We start from the raw sequence: 22,338 nt of genomic DNA, 5'->3' as shown, positions 1-22,338 counted from the left end.
ATGGTGCTGAACAGCCTGTATGGGAGCAGCCAGCTGGAGTTTGAGGCAAGCAGATTCTTTTTTAATGCTGGGGGAAGAGTTGCCTAGCAGATAGGCCGTGGTTTCCCAAAGGCATCTTTATTTCTTTTTTTTCCACTGCCTTCCCAAAAGCAAATCAACGCCAAAATTATATTTGTTCATTTGGCTTCGCAAAAGCAAACAAGTGCTGAAATTATAGTTGCCCATTTGGCTTCCCAAAAGCAAATTAGCGCTTTGCCCATTAGCTTTCCAAATGCAAATAAGTTTTGTGCTGTGATCATATTTGTCCAGTTGAGCTTCCCAGTAGCAACTTAGAGTCAATATCATCTCTGTTTAGTGATTTACAATGGCACATAGATGATTTTGGTGTTAGTTTCCCTTTGAGGAGTCCTGGCTGGGTCTGAGGTAAGCACATCGCATTCTAAGGAAGACAGCCAGAAAAGTTGGCTGACTGGCAGTGGCTATGGAAAGAACGCGGCATGAAACCCATACTTTACATCTCTGGTGTGCCGGAACATTGGAACGAAAACAAAAGATCTTTTATAAAGGTGTCATATCGTTATAAAGGTATTTCAGAGAGAGGGAGGGGGGGGGGGGCAGAGGGAAAGAGAGATCTACAGTCAGAGAGGCGTAGAGACAGACAAGCAGATGAGAGACAGAGGAGAGAGAGTAAGAAGAAAAAGAAAATGAGACAGAGTGACCTCGTAACCTGAGATTCTGCCTCTGTTCTGCGCTGACTGTGTTGTGACAGGGAGGTCTGTGTGTGTGTGTGTGTGTGTGTGTGTGTGTGTGTGTCTGTCTGTGTATGTGCCAGTGCCCATTATTCACTGTCCATCGGCTGCGGGGAACCAGACTGAGCGTAACTCAAGCAATACAGCTGTTTCTTTTGTGGTGTATCGTAAAGCTTCTGACATTTCTGCTTCATTAGATTGTGCGTGGCGGTGAGTGGCAGCAAAGACAGGAGAGGCAAGGCAGCAAAGGTCATGAAGTGAATTCGAGCCTCATACATGACAAGGACATTTGCCTTAGCCTACTTAGCCAACAGGACACCCTGCCTGGTGTATTCTGTACTCTTAATAGTGCTGAATATGGAAGCACAGAATCGAAATGATGCTCTTTGGAAACAAGTAAATTCCTTTCTCCTTTCTCTCTGTTATGTTTGGTCCAGCTTGGCCCTAGTGGCTCTGAGTAATTTAAAAATACATATTCCTTTTCAGTTTGTACATAACCACCAATCCTTGCTGACCTCAAAACAGAAATAGGACTGTTCTTGTCTATCTCAGTGTGCTCATTCTCAAAAGGCCCTAGTGAGCAGTTCGGTTTCATGACTCCCTCAAGAAGAGAGACGAGGAGACGAGATGAAGAGAGCAGAGGGAATAGGGGGGAAAGAGGTGAATAAAAGGAGAAAAGAGGAGAGGACGGGGTCGACAGGTGTGGGGAAAAAGAGGACATAACGAGAGGAGAGGATGAAAGAGAGGGGAAGAGAAGAGGGGGTAAAAAGAGAGGCCGGAATTGAGAATAGACGAGAGGAGATGAAGGGTTGGAGAGGGTATGAAAGAAGGAGAAGAGAAGAAAGGGGAGTAGAGGTGGAATCAAATCGCTTGAATGTGATGAATAGAGCGGCCGAGACGGTGGAGCGCGGGGTGGAAAAAGGTATGGAGGGATTGAAGGGTAGAGGGATGGGTGGGGTCTGGATAATTGCCTTTCATTTGGATAATCACTCCATAAAGAGTCATCAAAGCAGCGCTTTACTTGCCTTGGCTCCTTGCTGGGGCCAAATTGCTGCTCTGAAAATCAACAAAAAGAGCCCGATACTCCAAGAGAGAGATGGACAAAGACATGGACAGAGAGAGAGAGAGAGAGAGATGAAGACGGTGAGAGAGGGAGAGAAAGATAGAGGGGGGGGGGGGGGGGAGTTGAGAGAGAGGAAAGTGTGTCTACTGATTATGCATTAATGAGGAGGCACACTACTGTAGTCCAGCCGGCTTTTTGATTTGCAAAACTGTGTGCGCGCGCTTGGCAGGACTACCCTGACCATGATTGGTGTCTATCAGAATAAGCCCAATGCTCGCCTTTAGAAATCGGTGAGCATTTAACCACCAACTATCATTTGAATATGACATACAGATGCAGCCAAATGAATTGAATAACACAGCAGGGTCGACTGTGGCGCAGATGAGCATGTTGCAGGACCGGTTAGACTGGTTTGAATGATGTTTTCTTGAGGCAGGATGAGGCACGATGCGGTAAACACCAATGTAGCAAATTGTAGCTTAATGCTTAATTTATACTTTAACGGTAATGGTGGTGGCAGAGAGGGTCCGCAGATGAGGCGTGCACAACTAGAAAAATGTAACTACACACTAGGGGCCGCAGACGCCACAGATATGTTCATTGGCTTGTCAGAATAGTAAGGATTCCCATATGAAAACACTACCTCATGTCCCCACTGCCGCTATATAGATAGACCAATTTGATATTGAGAGGTTAGTAGTTAGTGGAGCAAGTTTGCTGCTACCAACATTTATGAATTTTAAAGGCAATAAGTGGCAGCAGGCGGCAATTCCTCTATCGTCCACTAGGGGCTGGCTCCAAAAAGACTCCAAACCCGGCCCAACTCCAATACATTTCTCCCACAAGAGGTTATGATCTCAGTCGCTAATTTCACTTCTTCTAATGTGTGTCCTTATGGCGATTTTCAAAATAATTGTGTCATTAATGGGATATATTGGTTATAAAACAGGGTTGTTTTCCTAGTGATTAATAGGTCGGGGATTACGGGCCAATATTAGGCGGTGCTGTGACTCTGCACACAAACCTCGGCCTCGCTTTCAACATGGCAGCGGCCGTAAACCCAATCTCCAGGCTTCAAAACAGCTACAGGCTACAAAATCTGTTTTTAAAGTCTATGGCTAAGGATATGTGAATTTTTTATGCTATGGGAAATCTGCTGTAAACTGGCTGCAGTTACAGCAACCTGCAATCCAATGATATGAGAGAAATGATTGTTACTAGTCAATTTTACAACAGCGAGGTATTGAACACACACACACTCTGCCTTTTCTGTCACTCTCTCTCACACACAAACACATACACAGAACAGCGTCTATATCTCTATAAGGTTCATTGTGCCCTTTCATTACTAAAAGAAGTGGATGGTGTGTTTCAGCTAGACCAAGGTGACTGTCAGTCCTGTCATTCAAGGACGGCCCATATACACTTCACCCAACGAACAAAACCTCATGCTCTGAATAGCCCGCTGCCTCCTTTTTATTTACCAGCTTCCCTCTTTCAGTGCAGCGTGAGCCAATTCAATTGACGCTACAAGACAGATCCACGTTACATCCACCGCCATTATTTCGCTTTTATAGAAAATCATTTGGAGGGTGACAAGTGTCCCTTTGATTTCAAGTCAAGGAAGTTGATAGCAAAACTCTAATTTCAAGAAATGGAAAAGTTGAAGGTCTTTTAAGCTGAATGCGAGAGAAAGAAATTGCTAGTACTGCATATGTGAGCACAAGGGAATTTTTTATGTGTGTGTGCGTGTGTGCGTGCACGGACCTTCACACACGTACGTTCCAGCCCAACCAACCAGATCAACCTTCTGCCTCCAGTGTCATAAAATGTGATGCTGCCTTGGGGAATTAGTCCTGTTAGCATATGTATCTATAACGCCTGCCAGAGTGAAATACGCTTCAAAACAGCCTTCGGGAGGCAGGAGACGCGCGCACAAAGAGGCCGTGTGTCTTAAAACCGTGTGTCTGTCTCCGAGAAGAGAGGCTCAGCGGCAACGGATGAGAGCAAGATGACGTTTAAAGCTAGTTTTTTTTCCTGTCAAGCTCTTAGAGAGAGAGAGAGAGAGAGGGAGAGAGTGTCTTTGTGATCTGTGTGGTTGTAGTGTGTGTGTGTGTGTGTGTGTGTGCGTGCGCGCTCGCGTGTCACATCTCAGACAACACGGCCGTCCTTCCCTATCGCTCCTTCATTCTTTTCCGTCCCTTTCATCTCCTCCTTTTCAGGGGAGGCAGAAAAAAGGGTTCTTCATGACCCTTTGATGCAGGATTTACCGGATTAAAGTGCAGGGTAGCTATACTAATCTGTCACATTAATCTGTTAACAAGTGTTTCAGCTGTGACATACAACAGCGCCGGCTGTGACATACAAAGTATAGGGTTAGGGCACCGTCTGACACTTTCAACGACACAAATTTCCTTAATGTCTGCCATTTCTAATCTAGCCTGCTTTACACGTTTTTTTACTCCTTTTTTTTTTTTTTCTTTTGGAGGTTGAGCTCACAGAAGCACATCTGAAGTCGTCGAGATAGGAGCCTCAGCATCTAGCGGGTTTGTGTCTGACACAACGCTAAAGTGGCTTTGACATACAACATACATGGTTAGGGTAAACATCTGCCAATTGCGGAGATGCAGGTTTTTTTACTGGTGTTTTGGAGAGGGGGCTTAGGAGGGCATCTGATGTAGTTGTGTTTGCCAGTAGCAAGATCTAAGGTTCTGGTCTGACACTGATGCGTGATCTTAAGTGTAGATGTGTGTATGTGTGTGTGTGTGTTGACTCGCCTGTGTATATTTTAAGTATTTATGGATTAACAACTGGCTGCTCTATTCCTCAGCCGCGAGCTTTGTGTTGTCCATCACTGTCAGCTGTGATGCAGTAGCTCACACGTATCAAATGCTGTGTATTTCTGCCATTTCGCAGTGTTAGACCGAATGACTCATAGCACCGAGAGCATGTTGTACATCATAACATGGACATGGGGTGGTTTCGGCAGGGGGGGGGCACGAGAGAGGAGTGGCATCCTTCTTGGTACCGCAAAAGATGTAAATCATCTTTTAGCTGCATGTAGATTTTAGTTGAAAAAAGTGAGGAAAGTCATTTCCAGTGTAATGTTGAGTTTTTTGTCCAATTGATCTACATCAGGACATATGAAGAGTGTCATTCCAAAATGAGATAGCCACCACTCATTATTGAATATTATTGAAGTTGGTTGTCAAGGCTTTAAGACCTTTGCATATAAAACAGTTGCATTTTAGGACATGTAATCATCTGTTCTTTGCAGATACTGAGAAATAAAAGGTATTAAAGTTTCATTTGAAATGCACACAGGCTAAATCAATTTGGACTAAAACTCTTAATACAAAGAAGACACTGGACAGTCAGGTTTCAGGCAATGAGAAAAGTGAGAGGGAACGCCTTGACTTTTTAAAAATATTGAGTTGAATCCATGACCTTTAAAAATATTACTCTGCCCGGCCGCCTGTAACATTGTTACACACTTGGTTCCTGCTTTCCTTTGAATGAATTTGAGTGCAATCCAAGGACAGCGCTACACTTTGCTACGCATAAGCGATGTTTTCCGCACTATTGAGAAAGTTCACTGTGCTCAGTTAATGCGTGCATCCATTCACAGGCACCTTGCCAGCAGATGGCTAGACCATGAGCACAACATGCAGAATGCTATACACTCGGCATATTTGCTATGATAAATTTCATAGTGTGTTAAAGCGTGACTTCCTCCCTACCATGGAAGGAATGGATAAAATACGATGGATAAAAAACAAGGGAATTATCCAAAAATTATTCACACACACACAAGAGAGTGGCCTTATCAGTACATTCAAGAAAGATTGTGCTTATGTTTTAGCCCTACCCACAGCTTCCACCAGCCTCAATGTTCTCAACACCCATGACAATTGTTTTGGTTAAAGACCAATTTAGCTTCAGTGAAAAAACCTATAATGAAACATGAGTAGTTGGTTGCACTTAGCCACTAAATTGTAGACACAAATCAATACGTTTGCAAACCTGTGTCTTCAAATGTTGACAGAGAGTGGAGTCATAGACCACCTCAGTATTGTATGTAATTGTTAGGTTTATACCTTCTCCATATGCTCTTCTTCTTTATAAACCCATTAACTACTATCTTCATGAATAATGGTGTGTGTGTGCGTGTGTGTGTGTGTCAGAGAGACAGAGAGAAAGAGAAGCAGATGGACAGACAAAGTCTCCCGTCATCAGTTTTCACACTAACCAGTTGGGTTGGTTTCTCCGTATGTCACATCACTATAAAGTCAGTAACAACTGGGCATCTAGCGTGGCTGGCTTGTTGGTGGCCGGCCATACTGTCATTAAATGTTATTACAGAACCCTGGTCAGTGACTGGAGTGCACTGCTGAGTGGCGACATTTCATAATTACTATTCAGAGTTACTACCCATGTCGTTTTATACCTCATCGTAACTCAGCCATGTGCGGAGTGGGGTAAATCAACTGGGTGGAAATAAGCAATATATGGTGATAAACAGGCAGTGTTTTGACGGCTGATTTAGATACATTATGTGGTAAGTCAAGGCTTTAGTTTTTATTTAACAATGCAGAACTAATCCGCTGAAATTAGAATGGGCTTGTGGAGACCGTGTCAATGATTTTCCCATGCTTCGGTTTATAAAAGTAAATAGCATTGTGCATTAAAGCAGCGCTTTGTATTTATTTAGTAGCACAACCTCTGCCTTGCATTGAGTCGGAAAGAATCCGGAGTCCAGTCTTGTGCAGTTAGAAAAATTCTCCTTGGTTCTGTCAACCATATGACAACCAAAGCATTTAGAAGAGCACTTCTTTCCAGTATATATCCAGCTGCAAAAAGGATACAATAACAAAATACCCATTGACTTTTGAAGTTACAAGTTTGAATTTGGTTCAGCATTCCTCGCCCTACATTGACTTTTGGCAAAATAACTTAAACTTACAATGCCTTTACAGTGTCAGGTTTAGCATGCTGAGGATGTTAAGTGGACATTATCTCAGAAGAACCTTCCACAGTAAATGCTGGACACAGATATGAAACAGCTATGCTCTTATGATTTTCTCATCATATAACTGCAAGCGGATCAAAGACATTGCTTGCTAGCGGGTGTATTCATATAATACTTTTTTTTTTTTCCAGATTTTCAGAGTCTACTTTCTGAACCCAATGTCCCCAGTAATATGGTTTCCCAGTAATAACTCAGCACTAAGAACATCTTTATTCAATTCACTTTCAGACGAATTAAATAAGAGGGTTTCCCAGAAGTATCTTGGCACTCAGAACATCTTTATTCTATCCACTTGCAGCCCAATGACATAACAGCTCAATGAAACCAGAATACATGGTTTCATCAGATTGTATCACCCGGAACATTAAGGACAGCAGCCTTCTCCAATGTCACCATAGACATCAGCTGTCGAAAGCTACATCTCTCCTCCAGAACTATTCATGGTCCCAGTGTAAAAGAAAGAAAAATGCTTATTCACGGCCCGCTCTGCTAACATTAACTCAAGGATGCTACTGTGCAATGTAGTTTTCCCCAGAAATGTTTCTTGGTGATGTGGAAAGGCTTCTGAATCAGTATATTAGAAGAGAATGATGTACATTTCATAAACGATACAGATAAAACAGTGTAGTTCCTTTATTCTGGATTTACACTTTCTTTTTTGGCAGCAAATGTATTCATTGTCCCATAGCCAACAACAGGAAAGCTTTATTCACATGTTTGTTTATTCTCTAACTCCCTTGAATCGCTGATATGAATCTCATTCATTCACCTTCTGTAGACAAGAAAAGACTGACATAAATCCCATTCATAATCCAATATCAGAGATGAAGATTGTACTGTAGATACACGTTTGCTCACATGATCCCATTACTTTCCACAGTGTGAAACGGAGTGTGAATCTACAGCGAATACAGGAAAGAGAAATGTGCCGTGGCAGTGTGTTGACAGTATGGCGCGGGTTCAGGGTTCAGTGGAACACCAGCGGAACCACAGGGGGTTGTTTCTGCTCTAATATGTGTTGTTTTATTAATTTAGTTGATTAATTTAAGCCATGCATATTTAATGGAATAGTATTTACATCCCGTTACCTGGTGTAAACTGCACAATCCAGTCTCCCAGCGTGTGCGGGGTTACTAAAGGAATGGGACAAGCACATCAAATGGAAAAGCAGATCAAAGCAGCGTGATGCATTATTACTGTATAGAGCTGAGGTGTAGAGATGGAGATCATAAGTCCCATTTTTTTTACAAGCCAACACTTGATCTGCTCCCAAATGATAAAATCCAGCAGCACTGATGCAGAATAGGTGTGTGTTTGTGTGTGTGTAGAGAGAGAGAGAGAGATAGAGAGAGAGAGGGTTGTTGTAGTTCAGTCGCTGCTATCACTTTCTCAAAGAGAACTGAAAAATAAACAAGTTGTATTTTATTACATTTCTCCGGAACAACAGTCATTTATAACTCACCCTTCATAAGAATGGCAGCGTGAGCCATTTATATGAGTAATTACATCCACTTACAATTGCTTCCATTTTTTTTTTTTTTTTTTACTCCACACTGACTGATGAGGTCTAGCATTATTTCTGAAATGTGTGTGTGTGTGCTCTGTATGTATGTATGTGTGTGTGTGTGTGTGCATGTGTAAGTGAAAGAATGTGTGTGTGTGTGTGTGTGTGTGTGTGTGTTTTTCCGTGGATGGAGGTGTATGTGTGAGAGTGAGAGAAAAAGTGCGAGAGACAAACAGACAGACAGAGACACACACACACACACATACACCAAACTCTCCAGCCATTGCCAATGCCAGCACCCAAATCTACTGGATTTAATTAAGAGGAAGAAGAGAGAGATTCTAAATATTGTATTTAATTTGATTTAGCATTTTCATGAGCTCGGGCCTCATCCTCAAATCACGTTAAGATGTTTAGAGTCGCGGCGGCTCATCCGCTGCTTACTGCTTACACTCCAGTCGTTTGGCCCGCGCTGTTAATGAATGCAGGAGATTTCCATAAAATATTCTTAAAGAAGTCCATTATTATTACCATAACGGTTCATCTCCCCCCACAGCTAAACTTCAATCAGTTTTGCATTTGAAATGCATTAAATGTCTCCATAAACTCTTCTAATCTCAACGCGCGCAATATTTCTTCTTTAACTGGTGTGAGTAGAAAGGGAAAAAGACATTAATTACACTGTTCAGCTTTTTTTTTCTTTTTTTTTCACTCTTCTGCCTCTCATGTATGATTGGAAAATTCAGTCTCATCCAGTGTTTAAAAACAAGTGTGTAATTATGTTGTTTATCAGAGCGTTCAGTTGTATTCCTCTTATGATGCTTAGGGTTAATTACTCCAAGGCCTTTGATTCACTTGTGCACGTGAAAACTGAAAACCCTGTATTCATTTTGCACTCCAACAAACCTGCTTTGCCGCGTTGATTGCTTCAATTGAAACGAGTGTGCAGCTCGTATTGAGTCTTCCTATAAACACGGGGATCCATAGCATCACTTGTAAACTTACTCAAGCGGGGGTTCATACAGTAAATGGCACAGAGGCTGACAGATGTTTCCTCTGGGGACCCATGTGAGATTTTGTCTTGTAGCACAAACTGAGTTTGTGGGCTATTATTAAGGCGCATCTCAATTATTTATGCAGTTTTTATTCAGCCCGTCTTACATAGTAGTGACTTGTAACTTGTAGCTTGTAGCTTCAAACATGCATGTACAGAAATGTACATGTGCAGGCGAGGGAAAAAGCCCAAAATGAGCTTATGTCAAAACTTCACCACTTACATAACATAAACTTACATAATAGGGTCTAGTAAACTAGTACAACAAATATCAATAAATCATATAAATCTGCAGGATATAAGCAATCACATGTATAACTGAGAGCATTAGCAGCTGTCATAAATCAAAACCTTGTTTGTTTTTATTTTAAATGCATTCAAAAAGGGAGATGAATCTGCTAAATAAGAAAATTTGGTGAGGATCTAAGAAATGTGAAAAGAAATGTGTAGGCACTTCAGAAGGACTGAATGATGTTTTTTGTGTGAGTGATGATTATGACAGTAATGATGAAGGTGATGAGAATGGTAATGATGATGACAGAGGTAATAATGGTGATGAAGGTGATGGTCAGCATGATGATGAACAGCAAAATATTGAATTTTTTTGATGTGGTATTTATAGTTCTGGATCTTGTCTTTACCTTCGACTTCCATGCTGTGCTCTTTCCCCTATGAGCCTGTAAAATGTTTACTGGCTCTCCCTGGTCCACTTCCATTGTCTGGGGAAGTTGTTTACTTGTATGAAGCAGTGTGTGTGTTTTACTTTCACCACCAGGTGTCACTGTTGCACTGTGTCTGTTCAAGCGTCACAGCCGCTGGATAAAATCCAGACAGCTTATCTTCAAAAAGTCAGTTACTAGAGGATGAATAAAATAAACCATATTTATAGGATGGATTTTATGGATTTCTGAAATTATATTGTGGATTTTGATTGGGATGTTCAGGTTTTAGGATCCTGAAAAGTAGTCAGTAAAGAAAGAACTGTGCAACCTTTAAAATTACATTAGAAAATGAAAAAGAAAATTAGGGTTATGAGGTTTTCACATAACATATGACATCATATTCACCTGTATTTACCAGTAACACAAGTAGGCTATTCTATTATAAGAGTTGTTGTTCTTTTTTACATTTTTACATGAAGTACTAAATCATACACAGCACTGTGACAGGTTTCATTCTGCTTCACTTGCTATAAGCCTTGATGAGCCTCATTAAGACAGAATGTCACACATTGCGATGAAATGCAGAGGCAATATCTTTGGTATTATCTAAGAGTCACTCCTTTCATTCCCTTTCCTTCACTTTTGTCTGATGTTGGCCTAGACAAGTCTGTTTAGACCTGTACCAAGTCAATATCCAAACACTAACACCATCAATGGACACCTATCATTCACCTCCCTTCACCTTTATCTTATGTTGGCCGTAACAAGCCTGTTCAAGACACAGTATCACACGCTGAGATGAAACACATGGAATTCTATATGTAATAACACCACAGGGAAACACCTTTTACATCCATTTTTTCACCTTAAAGAAGCAACAATCTTGCTCCAACATCAGCCCCCCTACAGGTGAAAATGCAGACATCCACATTACGTAACGACGCTAGTTCTGTTTCCCTGTTCTGTACTCTACTGTATTCTCTACTGTAGGAATTATTTTGTTTCCTCTCTGTTGCCAGATGACCAGGAATCAAAGACGGATGATGGAAACTCTGAGGACAAAACCCCGCAAGACCAGTCATCTGAAGAGGTATAGACATACTGTATTGTATACAGCAGGCACACATCCATGATGTTGTGGGTTCAGGTCCAGTTTACCTACTGTGTCACCTGTCTTTCCTTCCCTCTCTCCCTTAACTTTGTCCTGTAAGTCTCCTGATGCTGATTGGTAAAAACCGAAATACAATTTAAAACACAACTCTCTATGCCCCAACATTTGTAAATGTTATAAAGTCAAAAACGCTTCCAAACTTGGGCAACTGTAGGCCATAGGTACTACATAATAATTCTAAACAATCCAATTATATGCTTGTTAGAGTCATAAATTGTTTCTGTGGTATTGTGTTACAGAAGCCTGCAGCAGAAGATACTAAAGCCACAGAGGGGAGTGATGAAAAGGCAGGAGAGAAGGAGGAAGCCGCTGCTGAAAACACCTCTACCAGCGAAGAAGAGAAGAAGGAAAACCAGGCGCCAAATAATGAATCAGAAGAAGGAGCAGCGGCAGGACCTGACTTGGTGAACGGAGGAGGGGAGGAGGAGGTGAAAGAAGAAGTAAAGGAGGAGGTGATCGAGGAGACTAAGGAGGAAGTTAAGAAAGAGGAGCAAGGGCCTAGCAACAACACTGATGAGGCCCAGAGCACAAAAGAGAAAGAGGAAGGCAACCGTACACCACCTCCTAAAGATGGAAAAGTGGAGCGAGGCAAAAATGTAGGAAAAGAGGAGGAGGACAAAGAGAGCGGAAAGGGGGAGAGAGGCAGTGAAGAGCTAGTCAATGGTGTAGAGTCAGGGGGGGAACAGAAGGAGAAAGAAGAGGAAAACAATGATGGACCAGGGGAGACCGAGTCAGATAGCAAGACAAAAGAGAGCGATAACAGCGACAGCGGCGGTAGCAACAGTAACCAGGAAGAAGACGAGACCAAAACAAACGAGGGGGCCACCGAGGGGTCAGGAGAGGAGGAGAGCGAGAGGAAGGAGGAAGAGATCGATGGGGAGGACGATGGGGAGGAGAGTGAAGCGGAGGAAGAGGGAAAATCAGCTAGTACCAAAGATGCCAAAGCAAACGGAGAGAAAGGGGAGGGTGATGAGGACGGAAAGAGTGATAACAAAACAGATGATAAAAGTAAGAAAGATGGAGCGGGAAAGTGAAGAAAGGGGGGCGTTACAGTGAGAATGAGCACAAGAAAGAGAAGAGCTGAAAATAGCAAGCAACCCTCGCAATACCATATAAAATTAAGGTGGCAGGGCGAATTCATAGAAAGCAAAGCAAGGCTTGACTATAATCAAAGATGACACATTAAAGCAATATTTTACTAGATGGCCTTGTAGATTCCACACTGCAAAAGAAAGCAGGTTCCACAGTGACGAGCAGGTAATAGAGGCTTCGAATGACTGGATGCAAAACGATGTTGTCAAGTGGAAAACACCATCAGCAATTTCAGGTACCGCTCAGATGTTTTGAAAGATGATTCACGACAACCATGTCCGAAGCATAATATTATAATCTCACCTTTAATTAAGATTTAAGCTCTTTTAGGCTGCCTTATTGTGTCAGTATGCACTATCTGTGAACACTGTAGCGAGTGATGCTGGGAAGTGGAAATACAGTTGTCACACTTTAACTGTTTCAAATCCATAAATCCATATATTTATCTTCAAACGGGTATGATTATGCTAGCCACTTGTTTTTAATGTTGTGCGTTTTTTTGTACACAGGGTATTTTGGGCTATGGCAGAAAGCTAGTTTGATACGAATTAACAGTGAGAAAGCGCAAGTGTTAGAAAGTACAATAAGCTGTGTAATAATGTGAGAATCTGGATGGCAGCTGGATGTTCAGGTAAATTATATGATGATGTCGATAGTTTGAAATTCCTCTCTGTTCCAAATCATGATGCTTCACACTGTATGCGTGTTTGTTCATTTAAATCTGCCTTGTACCGGAAAATAAAGAGCAATATTAAATAAATTATACCAATTTGTCTGTCACATTTGAGCTCATATGTGTCAAAAACAGAATTATAACTAAGGCTGCTTCTAAGTGTGCTTCAATGAAATACAGTGCAAAAAGCCAAAACCTTGGCTGATAATGACCTATCAAATTATTTGTAAGACCAGCCAAAGCGTGTAATCAATAGCACTTAAGTACTACTTGAGTAGAATATTTCAGCACTCTCTCCACCTCTGTCTGGTGATCCATAAAGAACAAAAATACAGTGGAAAAAATACTTTTGTCCATTATGTCTGTGTTGCTGTTTCCACCTCTTTTCTGAAGCTTCTTGTCAAACTATGGTCTGGAATGAAACTCCGCCTGGGCCATTCAGTAGTTTTTCATTTTTTTTTAAACTAGCTTGTCTCCTCGCTCCTCGCTGTTTAAAAGTGGCACTCTCCCCCTCCCATTCCTGACAAAAAATCTCATAATGGCGGAATCGAAGCGAGCGAGTGAACTTGTTAAACTGGTAAAGTTGTTCCCTCCCTCTTCACTTGTCACTGTGGGACATGTAACCTTCAGCGGGAGAAAGGCCTGTCAAAGCAAGACAGTGACACTTCTCCGTAGGTACGGTTAGCTTAGCTGTTAGCCTTTATGCACAGTGCTTTGCAATATATGCAATATATGTCCATTGTTGGCCTCCGTAGTGCAGTGGCTTTGCTGTGTGTTATTTACAAATGTGTTGTGGTTTCCGTCGCCCTCTAGTGGTCTGAAAATTTTGCTTATTGCAGCTTTAATGCAGAGATTCAAAATCAGAAACGGGGATTCAAAATCAGAAACTGTAGACCACTCATCGTGGACTACAGGCTTGTGAGAGCAAAGTGCTATTCTTGAGTTCCTACCAGCAATAGGCTTGATAACCATTTTGTACCCATTCTCCACCCCCAAAGTCACAATGAAACCGGATTTCAAGAGCATCTTGCTTCCATAATGTGATGTATTTCCTGTTGAAACAGGATATTGAGGTGGGACATAAAGTGGGGAAGGGTCATTCAAAAGTGTAAACCAATGGAATATCAGTCAGGGAGAGAAAGGAAGTTTGATTTGATGGCAGAGTTGCGGGACTGTTAAAAAATCTGCAATGGTTTTATTGGTTGGGATTTTTATGTACGCCTCCTTGTACACAATGATGTCACCACTAAAGATTTTCCAGGAAGTAAAAGTAAAGACATTTTCATATAGAAATACAAGAAAATATTTTTTTTTTGTCTTTTTTTTTGGCATAAATTGCCAAATAGGTGTATGGTATGATAGAATGAGCTAAAGTGAAAAATGAGCTCATTTCAGTGTGACTTTAAAGAACCAGGATTTAAAGCTTTTTACATAAAAATCTTTGAGCATGGCAGAGAAGGAAGGTGAAAAGCATGAAAATGATGCCGCTGACACTCATCTAATTATCTGTCAGGACAGACCGGTTCACTTTGCCCTGCTCTTTTCCCATGAAACCAGGTTGCACGGAGGCACTATGAACCGCCACCCACAGACAGGAAGCTCATATGTGTGATCTAATTCAGTTTGTCCGATGGCCTCTCTGCCCTCCTCCTCCCCGCCGCAGTGGTTCATATTGGGATTCAGGCAGTCAATGTGTTAGTGACTCACCATCCCATGAGAAAGGGAGAACATGGCTGAGGAAGAGGGGAGGAGGGAGGAAGAGAGAGAGAGAGAGAGTATCTGTGAGTCATCCAGCTCCACTTGTCGAGGTGATGATCCTCAAGGTTCTATTTCTGGAGGCACCATCCATCCTGTGTTATCTGTCCCACTGGTCTATTTCAGTGTGTGTGTGTGTGTGTGTGTGTGTGTGTTAATCAGGCCCTGAATTCTCCACTCCCCTCCCTACCTAAATGACTCTCTTGATTGGTTATGGTAAAAGCTCTTACATAATGTAATGGAGGTTTAGTATGTTGGAACACACTGACAGTTACATGTAGGCGTGTTTATAGTGATGAGAGCCAGCTCCCAAGTCTTCCTTTGTTCTTCTCTTTGTAGCGAGAGTGATGTGAGATACAGTTTATCATTAAGAATTAAAATAATTAGCTTAAGCATGTGTATATATATTGAACTGAAGACAGCAAATGTCAGATATAGTTGGAAAAAATGACAATGAGATTACATAGTGTCATTTGTATGTCACTTCTCTCTGCTGTTCTCATGCTAGAAAGTACTTTACAGAGAAAAAAACAATGGGTCAATAAGGTTGAAAAGAAATAAAATGGGTAAATGACATAAAAGCCTGTCTATAATAATATAGTGAGAAATATTTGCCATATAAAACACAGATTTTGACCGCCAAAGTGACCAACAGGTCCCTGACTGATGATTTCCCTGTCCCATTATGGCGAAAAGATTTGAAAGGTACAGCATCTAGGAACTACATCTAGCTAAGCCTTAAAAAATAATAATAAAGGGACCAGTGAATTGTTATTGGTAGAAATCTGCTCTCTAGTTTGACAGAAGAATAAAACAAATCACTCTAACCATCGGGAACACTAAAGCAGTTTGGAGATAAGCTGCCGGCTATGTAAGAATTTTCACTCCATTCTCAGTATTGGTAAGTATGCTTTCAATAGCTTTTTTTTCTCCTGAGCGCCATGGGAGCTTGTGCAGTGTGATGTGCGTACAGCTTAAGGATGCAGGAGAGGAAGAGGAAATTTACAAAGTGACAACACAACAGCAAATGCAACGATTTTCACACACATTACTGAGCTGCAGAATATTCCCGTTTTTATTTTGTTCTTTGAAAAATATACATATATAGACATTGATATATATATCTGCTCTTTATCCAATCTCCAATAGGTACAGTACACTTTGTCTCTTATTTCCTGGTGGAATCCACTGTTACATCAGGAGACCCTTGAAGGTAGAATCAGAGGAAGTGATGTCAAAACCAGAAAAACCTTTTCTCTCTAGGGTCGGATTGACACGAGGACAGAAAAAAGAAAAAATCTCTGTTTTCATCCTTTGCGGCACCGATCTGATCTTCTCAGGTGGTTTCTCTTTGTTTAGACAGCCATAAGGAGATTAGACGGGTGACACAAAGACTTTTCTGTTCCTGTATGTATAGATCCTGTCTTGGATATTTCAGAACAGGGTTTTTGAAATCCGAGTGTTTAAAGAGTTTGGTTTAAGTCGTCCAAAGTTGAACAACTTCTTACTATTCGTACTTAAAAAAAAAAAAAACATCTTCACCTGAAATTTCCCTGAAGTCTGTGGGAGACATCACACCACTGAGTCTATCTTTAAGGCAATGATACATGGGTAACGTTTTGAGCAAAATTCTATAACATTTATATCTGGCTTTGGAATGAAGGGCTCAACTTTACTCCATCAAATGATAGCGATAAAAAACAAATTCATTATTCACAACATGGCACTACAACTCAACACATTATCGACCACCGACTGACCATTCCGACTACATTGTTCGTAACAGCTTGTATAACTTCTTGGTATGTCTTCTTGTATGTTTGCAGCTTAACGGTGTTCATTTTTTTTGTACTTGTATCGACTATTAAGAGTATTTTTCGTTGTTCGTAGTTACAGCGTTGTGTTTGTGTTGTGTCTAAAATGACCAAATGTGTTAAAATGACATCACACATCTATAAAAAAGTAAAAGAGGAGAAAGAGGAGAGTGGAGGTTGTGGGAGTGATGTCAAAAGGTCATCTTACATGATCATATGCATGTAGCAGTTTGTCGTTTTATATGTTTTCTGCATTGCTGCTGCCTCTGTTTATGAAGGAGAGATGTAGGCTGGTGCCACTTACACACTGACCTGCTGCTGTACCATTCTTCTAACCCAGTACAGTATAAACCAGTGTGTTCATATAAATTGTGCACAAAAATGAGTGTCTGAGTGTGCAATGGTTTCAAAAGACACACAGATCTTACACAACACAATACGGAGACAAATAGGCACGCAAATTTATAAGCAACATTTTCAAAATATAACCCAAAAAATCAACGATGGACTGAGAGTTGTGACACAAATCCTGGGTCCAAAAAAAAAAAAAAAAAAAAACGCTCAACCAATACACTCTAAAACAAGCTTTGCTGACATAATGATGCACTAAAGGTGTGTTACATATTGTATCATTTCTTCATATTCAATCGAGTATATGTTACGTATGTTCAACTTAGTACAACATATCCTACAGTGTTATTTCAAGTTTTTTTTGTGAGTGCAGGAAGGCAGTTATTATATCCAAAACATCTGTGGATACCGGCAGACAGACAGCTAAAAAGGCTATAATGTTATGGACCCAATAGTTATCACGCTGTTTTTGTGGCTCTTGGTGCACCCTCGAAAAAATGTGCTCATGTGGATGGATGGCTGGAATTACGTCCAAAAGAGAGAGAGAGAGAGTGTAGAGAGTGTGAAAAATTGGGAAAAACTAAAAATAACCGCGTTCAGAAATAATCTAAAAATCATGAGGTTCGCTTTATCTATCTTATCGAGCAAGTAATATGTCCGAATGGGAGGCTTTTCTAAACGACCGGCTTTTTCATTCTGTGTGTTCCCGTCTGGGTCAATTCGCGTGCCTTTTTAGCTCCATCGGTCTGTCTGCTCTCGTCTATCGATCCTGTCTGGCGGGTTTTTACCGAGGTTGCGGGGGAGATTGAGGGCCCGAGAGCGGACGGGGGGGGGGGGGGGGGAATGTCAGCGTGAAATCTTGCCCTTAAGATCGCTTCGAATCTGCTCCGACGTCTTATCTGCTCTGACACCTGGGAGCCGTCGGCCACCCTATATATCTGCATCAGAAACACATCCCTCTAAAGTGTTTAAATCGATGTGATGGTCAGCTCTTGTGTGCAGCGAAGTCGCACACACACACACACACACACACACTCAAACACATGCGCATAAACCTACATAGGAACAGCTGGAACGTCTGATGTCCTTTTAGACACTAGGCAGGAAATTTGCTTCTGGTTTTGTTCGGTGCTTCGTTTGATCAGAGCAGGGACCGATCATTTGTAACATCAAACGACACTGCATCCTGCTGCTGCTGCACACAATATGTAAATGAAAACGGAAATGGATCAACTACAATGACATATTTCATGTATGTTCAGCAGCTATGTTCTTTTTGGTGTTTGTCTCTGTGTATTTGGACGGGTGTTAAGTGTTAGAATCGCCTGGCTCAAGACCTGCATGTGCTTTACTCCATGACTTTGAAGTTCTGGATGATGTTCCAATAAAAGACTCACACTTTGTCCAGCTGTATCGACTCTGCACTTACTTACATAACCTTACAGGAGGCTTTGAAACACGTCAAATCGAAGTTTAACAGCACATAGAGATCGAGAGCCAGTTACTACCCAGTCATGTAAGCTGACCTTTCAAAAGAGAAGATGCACACATAGCTACCTACGTACACATATGCACGCAGATACACACACACACACACACACACGGTTTTGCACGTCCATCCGTCCACACACACACATACACACACACACGTCTTCAGTTTATTCCTTCATCTGGACTGCTGTCAGGTCTCCGATTTGGTGGCCACTGGCTGGATGTTCTGGACTTTGGAAAGCGTGACCGGCACCTTTCCCTCTCCGGGGGTCGGCGCTCTTGTTATGGGGTTACCTGTGATGACAGCAGTATTTGCTATGTAGGGTATGTTGCAGCTCCAAACACATAGGAGTGCAACACACAAGTTCACAAGCGGAACAGTTTCTTAGTGCGTCACAAAACTTGCGTATAGTAACTTAAAACATTTTGAAATGCCAAGAAAATGGCCTGTAGGAATTGAGTTTTCTATGTTTTTTTTCTATGTCTAATGTTTTTTGCATTCCTACTATATTAATTAGTAGATAGTAGGGATGGGACGATATGCTTATCTCACGATATGATTTGATATGTGATATGGGGTTCATGATTTGATACAACGTAAAAATACAAGGTCAAGGTCATACAAAGTCTGACTGCAGAATTATATTTCTGAGACACAAATCTTTCTAGGAATGGCATTGGCTCACTAGAATGTAAACAACAATTTAAAATGCAAAATGCAAAATGCAAAAATGCAAATAATATAATTTGGAGATGGAGAGCTTGTGAAATTGTGATGGTCAAGTCGTCTCATTTGTGATTACTACAGCAGAATAAAATGGAGCTAATATCACGATTAATTTTTCTGCCCCACGATACGTATTGTCACATTTTTGGATTGCGATATATTGAATTTTGGTATATTGTCCCATCCCTAGTAGATAGTCTACAGTATGTTTGCTTTAGAGTTATGCTAACCCTTGCACTTACTGTACAATTTATTGGCTGGAATGCTTTAATCATTCATTCCACTGAGGTGTAATGAGACAGAACAGACTGAAACCTCACCGACTGTTGCGTGCAGATCCGCCAGCCTCTCCTTAAACTTCTGCTGCAGGTACAGTTCTTCTTTGGAGTAGCTCTTGGCAAAGGCAGACAGCAGGAGACCCACGGCCATGGAGGTGCCTCCCACGCAGAACAGCACGGCCCCAGTCAGCTTGCAAACATCCAGCGCGCGGTTGAAACTGACAGCGTGGCTGTCAAAGAAGAGGGCAATTGCTTTTTAACATTAATTAACATCCGTGTCAGTTCTACAATGGCTACTGCTATACCCACTGCATGTGTGTTTCGTTATGATCATCTCTTGCAGGCGAGGTTGTGATTTGAGATAAATTAAAATACGGGAAAGATTCCTACTACAAATAAAACAATTGGTCCCATATTCTCCACTTTCCAGTGTTTTATTTTGTGTCTTGAGGTCCATTCAAAGCTGTGTGTGTGGTGTCATGCACCAAAAACACTCTCAATCCATTTTCACACGTTCATTTTCCAGCATCTCTCTGAGCCTTACCAAGAACAGGCTGTTTCTGTCGCCGTGTCTTTAAGGCTCATTAATATTAACGACCCCTCTGTTCCGATTGGCTAACCGTTTCGAGAGTGAAACGTGAGACACTGCGGCCTGGCAGCTACAGGTAGGGAAAACTCTCCGGTAATAAACAACGACAATCGCTCAACCGCTTTGAAAAAAACACTTTGTTAGTCTATTATTTCTTACAAAAATGATAATGAGCGAACCTTTGTGACGCCACAAAGTTACGGAAGTCCAAACGGCTCGTTTAGAGGCTCGCTTTTCTAATATGGATTGTGTGGATTTAGTTGGCGACCGTGCGTTTTGATACTTTCACCATGTTTAGATAGACCATCCAACTCCTTTATCATCACAGAGGCGAGGGGAATCCTGTTTTACACCATATGGGACCTTTAAGATACACACTCACCGGACAGGTGTACCAGCCACCGGTACACCTGGCTAGTGCCAGCTGGTCATCTGTTGCTATTGCCCAGGTATCATAAGGGCCAACAGCTTGTGTGTTGTGAGATGCCCCTCTGTGCACCACTGTCGTAAAGAGCTGTTATTGGAGCATTGTGGCCTTTCTGTTTGCTTGAACAAATCTGCCCATTCTCCCCTGACCTCTCTCAGGTGTTTTCAGCCAGTCACTGGAAGTTTTTTGTTTATCGCACCATTCTCTGTAAATTCTAGAGACTATAATGTGCAAATCCCAGGATGCTGAACCAACAGTCAGACCAAGGTCAAAGTTGCTTAGAAGATCACATATCTTGCCCATTGTAATATTTGGTCAAACAAAAAAACTAAACCACTTCACCATGTCTGCATACTTTACATATTGAGTTGCAGCCACATGATTCACTATTTGGAGGAGCAGGCTATTTCTATATTTTATACTGTATATAAGAATGTGAAAATATTGTGTAGCCAGACAAAAAGATTCAACTGATCCCCTCTCATTGATATACTGTACTATTACTGTACCTGTCAACAAAAAGGAGATCATCCTCGCCAAAAGCCTCGATCCTGGCCGGAGTGGCGTAGCCCACCAGGAGGACGATGAGGCCTGCGAACAAGATCAGGGTGCCGAACGCGAGACAGACCTGCAGGGGAAAAGAAACTGGAGGATGAGGGAGAGCACGGGGACCGGGATTCCCAAAAACCAATAACACAAGGACGATCTTAGTCTGAAGATGCTTTTGGGAGCAGCTCACAGGTCAGTGGTCGAAGTCATTTCATTTTAGGTGATTATCCAAATAAGAGTAAAAGCAATAAGAGAGTCTTGATGGAGCAAGCTGAAGGCTAAGCTCACCTTCCAGAGTAAAGAGCTCCACCGGCTAGGCGATCTCTGAATCTGAAAATCTTCATCACGTTCCCAGATGGAAGCTGTGCACTCCTCATAAAACTGGATTAGGGATTAGAGAGAGATGACTTTTTCCTTTACCAGCCATACAAGAAGAAAAAAACTTGGACTCTTTAGAGAATGCATGGTGAACAAGATCAAAAAGCCTTTCTCGAACCCCAGGTTTAAAATCATGTGATTGAGATATGAGACTGTAGGGTTTGTGAGTGTGTGTGTGTGTGTGTGTGTGTGTGTGTTCTACCTGGTGTAGGTAGGAGCGGACTCCATACTGTTGGCAATTCCCGGCGGCCTGGGCTTGCTCAACATACTCCGACCCACAGATCTCTGAGCAAGACGTCATCCTTCACATCTGTCTGCCTGCATGAGGACGACACACACACACACACACACACACACACACACACACACACACACACACACACACACACACACACACAATAGGTCACCTCTTCTGGGATTGAAGAAAGATGGAGAGAGACATGCATGAATGCATGTCTGCACATTGCCTTTAAGAAACCACCCACACAGTATGTTGAGAAACTCTCTCTCTCTCTCACACACACTTGCTGCCTTCAACTTCTACACAAATGTACACACATATTTACATACTGTATACATACACAGACATGTACACTCACACACACTGCCAGAAAGTTACGTAACACTGTACTGTGAAAGCAGGGATGCGTCAGTATATTGAGATTAATGATGCATTTCTCCCCGTCTCCTGTTATGAAATATGCCATGAAATATTACAACCCCTCCTCTTCAGACCCAGTATTGTGTAAACTATTGAATAAGGAAAGTGCTGACCTGCACAACACTGGCTTATTATTTAATTTTATATTGTCTTTCATAACAACAATAACTGCAACAAAAATACTACTATGACGACAACTATGGTGAATTTGTTGCTGCATAAAAACACTATACCAAATACCAAATACTCTAATATATTTTGCATGTTGCAGTATGCTACCTTTCATAGAATAACTACAGCAATAACACAATGACACTCTAA

At 41.7% G+C, this 22,338-nt stretch overlaps 2 protein-coding genes across 2 annotated transcripts; one reads left to right on the top strand and one right to left on the bottom strand.

Annotated features, from left to right (window-relative positions):
* Positions 1-1,628: 1,628 nt before the first annotated feature.
* Positions 1,629-12,266, top strand: LOC139638676 (high mobility group nucleosome-binding domain-containing protein 5-like). Its single transcript, XM_071512743.1, has 3 exons — positions 1,629-1,671; positions 11,081-11,151; positions 11,472-12,266. Exons 1-3 carry the CDS (start codon positions 1,629-1,631, stop codon positions 12,264-12,266), a joined length of 909 nt encoding a protein of 302 aa, XP_071368844.1.
* Positions 12,267-18,598: 6,332 nt separating this feature from the next.
* On the bottom strand, positions 18,599-21,657 carry nrsn1 (neurensin 1). Its single transcript, XM_071512744.1, has 5 exons — positions 21,559-21,657; positions 21,267-21,359; positions 20,939-21,057; positions 19,456-19,643; positions 18,599-18,702 (listed from the first exon to the last, which is right to left on the bottom strand). Exons 1-5 carry the CDS (start codon positions 21,655-21,657, stop codon positions 18,599-18,601), a joined length of 603 nt encoding a protein of 200 aa, XP_071368845.1.
* Positions 21,658-22,338: the final 681 nt, after the last annotated feature.

The sequence above is a fragment of the Centroberyx affinis genome, unplaced genomic scaffold (genome assembly GCF_046629955.1).
Source record: "Centroberyx affinis isolate AG114_WGS23_722 - 3 ecotype Tasmania unplaced genomic scaffold, CSIRO-AGI_Caff_v1 ptg006480l_1, whole genome shotgun sequence".
In the NCBI taxonomy this organism is placed as follows: Eukaryota; Metazoa; Chordata; class Actinopteri; order Beryciformes; family Berycidae; genus Centroberyx; species Centroberyx affinis.
Note: the sequence above shows the minus strand (reverse complement) of the source record. Positions and strands in the feature narration are given on the sequence as shown.